Source organism: Agaricus bisporus, assembly GCF_000300575.1.
Source record: "Agaricus bisporus var. bisporus H97 unplaced genomic scaffold AGABI2scaffold_9, whole genome shotgun sequence".
NCBI classification, from domain to species: domain Eukaryota; kingdom Fungi; phylum Basidiomycota; class Agaricomycetes; order Agaricales; family Agaricaceae; genus Agaricus; species Agaricus bisporus.
This window is the reverse complement of record NW_006267372.1, coordinates 1,591,721-1,596,816: the sequence shown is the minus strand read 5'-3', so window position 1 is coordinate 1,596,816 and position 5,096 is coordinate 1,591,721. Positions and strand designations below refer to the sequence as shown.

The 5,096-nt window shown below is 44.4% G+C and overlaps 1 protein-coding gene across 1 annotated transcript; it reads left to right on the top strand.

The window, feature by feature from the left end:
* Window positions 1–2,133: 2,133 nt before the first annotated feature.
* On the top strand, window positions 2,134–3,333 carry AGABI2DRAFT_120921 (hypothetical protein; the record flags this gene model as incomplete). The annotated part of the gene is made up of 1 exon (XM_006464080.1): window positions 2,134–3,333. The coding sequence occupies one exon, from the start codon at window positions 2,134–2,136 to the stop codon at window positions 3,331–3,333; it is 1,200 nt and encodes a 399-aa protein (XP_006464143.1).
* Window positions 3,334–5,096: the final 1,763 nt, after the last annotated feature.

The following is a 5,096-nucleotide window of genomic DNA, read 5'->3' as shown; positions in this document are numbered from 1 at the left end:
TCATTGTCAACTGCAGATAGACTCGTTGTAGAGCTGCTCTTCCAACCGGAAAATTCTGGAAAAATCACGACAAATCATAAAATATTAAAAGAACATAAGTTTATATGTATGTCTTTGTCGGAAAACATACCGGTTATGGAGATATAGAAAAACATGATAAGAATGTCATGTTTTGTACTTGTTCCTGCGCCGATTTTCATGTTTTAAGAGTGCAAATATATGTATTCAAGGTCCAGGAATCCGAATCTAATTTTAGATTTATTATCCGATCAAAATTAGAGGAGCTATAGCGCAAATATGTGTTTATCATATGTTAAATGTGCCATATCTCATTGGAATCTCATCCAACAAAGAATCTAATTGAATATTCGGACTCCCTGACCTCGAAAATATAGGAATACACTTTTAGATCATTAAAATCCGTGCAGAAATGACCCGAAAATATCTCCTACCTATGTTTTGAGGAACTTTAACTCGAAAATCCTAAGTCCAGCAGTCACATGATGTCATGTGACATGTTGAACTTCTGTTTCGAGCATGACCGTTGATCCTTCCTCATCACCACCATCATTCCTCCCCTCCCCTCCCTCCCCTTCCTTCCCCATTGCTCTCCAAGGCTTATATTCAAGTGAGTACCTTCCCTACCCTTCCCTAGCTCTCTCCCAGCTAATTCTAAGCTTGTTTAGGACGCTTTTTTGCCTATTTTGGACGCTTTTTTGGGGGATTTTTGGAGGCTTATTTGAGGGGATACTTGAGCAGATAATTGGGGGGATAATTGGGGAATGTATGGAGGAGTTTTGGGGGGATTTTAGAGATTCTCTGGTCCCTGGTGAGTGCTCTCTATCTCTGTATGTTTTCATACTCATTCGTTACTTGTAGACTATTCCTTTTCTCATCATCACTCCCTCATCATCACTCCCTCATCATCCCATCTTATCCTTTTGTATAGATTGTATCCAATGTATTATATCTACTATGCTAATATAATCACTTTTACTCTTAAGCTTCTTATTATTGTCTTAGTTGACCTTGAGTGTCTTAAATATGTACTTGTGTGACTTTAATATGACTTTTTATCAATTTATTTTTATGTCAACATTTTCATATTTATGAGAAAGACATCAACTAAGTACAGTTTAAGTAACTTTTAAGTCATTTCCAGGAACCTTGAGATACACAGGCCTAAGTATCATTAAGAAGATTAAGAAAGGTATTGATTCTTAATTGATTCTTAATGACTGATTAAGACCAATTAAGATCGATTAAGAAAAAAACCGTTTTCCTGATGTTGGAAGGGACTTGGGATACCCAAAAGTAGAATAGCTTGGGTAAATCATTCCCAGGCTACCCAGGGAGGTTGATCTGTAATGTCACGTAGCCTTTCATAGGCAAGGAATCAAACAGGAAAGATATCACAGCTGTCGGTCAGATAACAGCTGCATATGCCTATGAATGTACAGTGAAATCTCGGATATCCCAAAACCTAAAACGTATCATCAGCAGCCAATTTTATTGTGGCCTGATGACTCGGAGTGTTGAAATGAATACCTTGAGTCTTACACTCGGTATGACGTATGAATGACTCCTGTTTCAAATACATGCATTATACACATTATTACTGTGCCTCCATGCATTATCCTCTCGTAGACTACGCCCGCAGGGCACTATGATTTCATGAGTTCTTTTAGCTATACCCTAAACCCTATATCGTTGTAGTATATAAGAGCACTGTAGTCTACCGATAATTTTAAGTTCCCAATCGCTCTCAACTCTTAGCCTAACCAGCTACATTTACTCTCAAACACCGCTTCGCTCTACTATCAAGCTATCTCCAAATGTAAGTTGGTTTACCACTAAGCGTAGATTGTGCGCTGCTTTCGCAACAGGTTATGGGCCCCGGTTGGTGCATCTATGGATGATCGTTTGATCTCTAGACCAACCGCTTTTGGATGGACATTGTGTAGCCCATTTAGAATAGCCTGTAGATAGCATGTCGTACCCTAGATCAGAGACTTACTGACCGATCCGGGTTGCAGGGCAAATATTGGTACCAACTCCAATGCTCTTCCCAAGCTCACTGGCGCCAAGGACTACGACACCTGGGCCTGTCGCGTTAAAAACGCACTGATCCTTATGCAACATAAGGACTCCTCCCTGACCGCATGGGATGTTAGCGGTAGCTCTCAGCCGCTCCCCCCCTTGCCTACAGCTCCTTCTGAGCTAGCTAAGGAAAATGCTATCAGGATGACTCTCAGCCTGCAGGCAACTGCATTGATCGAGTCCACTCTCCCGGATTACATGATCCGAGAGGATTTCAACGGCCCTGGAGATCTCTGGGACAAAATGAAGTTGAATTACGGAGTCCGAGGACCGACTTTCGTCTACGAAAGGCTCCAGGCCCTCATAAATTTTAAGGTTCAGGACACCCAGGATCCATCTGGACAAATCGCTGAGTTCGTCGCGATCTGTTCACAGATCACTGCCACTGGGGCGACTCTTCATGACTCGCTCCAGACCATGATGCTCCTTTCCGCTCTTCCGGCTCGTATGGAATCTACGATCGGAATCATCCTCGCTCCAGCCACGAAGGTAGCTGATCTCACTATTGAGAAAGCGAGAGGTATTATCACCGCGGCTTGGCGAAACCCTCAGAATCTCGCCGCCGCCAGGTTTAAGCCGTCCGGACAGGCTCCGCGATGGCAGAATGCCACGCCTGGAACATCCGGGCAAAATCAGCAGCAGCAGCAGCGTCCTCATGGACAGCAGCAGCAACGGCCGCAAGGCCAGCAGCAGAGGCAGCAAGCTCCGCAAGGGGCTAAACCTGATGATGATAAGAAGCGTAAGAGGACTCGTGGCAAAGGCAAGGGCAAGGGAAAAGGAAAAGCCGCAGCGGTCGAGGCCTCGCCTCCCGATTACACTGCAGCTTCTGTGATTGCGTTCCCTACGATCGCGATTCCTCCGGGTATTGAAACCCAACCCTACGACCCTCGCTCACCTTCTCTCTCTGCACCGACCACACGGTCTTTGGTGCATCGTATCCGAAATGAGAAAGCAGCTATCACGCCGCCGACTCCCTTGATTGGTGAGTTGTCTCATTCTACATCACAATCATCTCCTAACGAAATTTCTGTGCACTCTCCCCTTCACATGGAAATCATCATGTTAAACATTCATGATGGAAACAAATGGATTGATGATTGGCGTCACGACGTCGATTACCAAAACTCGATCGAATCTAACCCGAATGATCTCGAATCGGTTGATCCATCTGCTGATGGAACCTGGCTCGATGATGGATCTCGGGAACAATCAATCTCGGTTGATTGCGATTGACCCTTTTGGACCTTATATGGTATGCCCAATGACAACATCGAACGCACGGTTCCCTCGAACCAATCTGATGACATCAAATCCATAACGCGCAATTCTTCTGAATCTGCTGCATATGGATGGACAACTGATAATATGGGTAACAACTGGAATAACCAATGGCTGGAACCATTTTCCCGGCCCATGGACTGGAACGTTGAACCTGCCAGTTCTTCTACCACTTCCTTTCGTGATGCATGGGATAACGCTAACCGCTTTCCCATTGATGATACGTCATTGGAAATCCCTTCAAACCTCTCTTGGGGTGAATTAATTGAACGGGGATATTCCATTGACGACATAAATGTCATACCATTCCCTGTATGGGAATCACCATCGGACGATCACATCCTCTCAGGTGAACTATCGTCCAATGCCTCTGTTAAACTCGGGTCTGCCATCGATCATTGGCTAACCGACATTAACAATGGATATTGTGACATGTTTTCGGATAATGATGAACTTTCACATTCCCCTTCCTCGCACTACTCGTACACCTGGTCGTTCGACCTCCGTCACCACTGGGATCTACTGTTCTCTTCGGACGATGTGATCACGGAAAATGAACTTCCTCACGGACGAACGTACACTTGGATCCGCGGCCACTATATCTGTGATAGAAGAGAAGGAAGACGGTGAGATCTCGATCCATTCCAGGCAAGACCTGATGGATAACGAAGAAGAAATCGACTATGATGCTGAGAACGAAGGGGATTCATACTCGCAAGTATTACCCCTTAACTCGCAGTCAATTACTAATTCTTCTTTTCAGTGCGATGATGTAAATCGCTCCGGATCAAGAGTAGAACAGACAAGTAGTCTTGGTTCCTCATGTAACGGTTCAGATATAAATTATGCGATGGAATTGAGCGTCAGGAACGCTCTTCTCGATAACATCACGCCTGAATTTAAGTCATTCATCATGAGCATAAGATCAAACTCTGATTCTTATCCGATTAAGTGGATGCTAGATAGTGGCGCTTCTGCGCACTTTACTGGCAGTCTCTCGGACTTTTCTACAGTCGATCGAGGCTTCTTTGGGATGGTACAAACCGCCTCTGGCCAATTAAAAATCCAAGGCCGAGGAACAGTACACATCCAACACTTAGTTGTTGATACAAACACAGGAACCAAAGAAGTTCAAAGGACTAAACTTTGGCCTGTCTTCTACATAAACGGTATGCACATGCGGCTCATCTCTGTCAGACAACTTTTACAGTCCGGACTAAGATTAGAAGCCAATGCGAAGCATCTCACCTTTCGAGATGAAAATAATCATGCTGTACTTTCGGGTATCTCGGGACACTTTCCCAGTATTTCCGCTGTCCTTTCCAGGATAGTTAAGGAAATCCCCGAAGCTGGTGCTTATACCACCACAAACACTGATTATTCTACCTGGCATCGTCGATTAGGACACCCGTCCGATCTCGTGTTCAGTAAATTCTCAAAAGAATCTTTAGGTGTCCCACCTATTAGTATTCCACGAGATAAACCAGTTTGTAAAGGGTGTGTTGAAGGAAAATTCGCGCAGAAACCCTTTCCCACTTCAGAAAGCCGAGGAACACAAGTTCTTGAGTTAATCCATTCGGATCTATTCGAACTTCCGGTAATCTCCTATCACCGCCATAAATGGGTATTGACCATATTGGATGACTATTCCAGTACAGCATTCACCGTAATGCTTGCCCACAAAAGTGATGCACCTCGAGAAATGACGAAAGTCATGA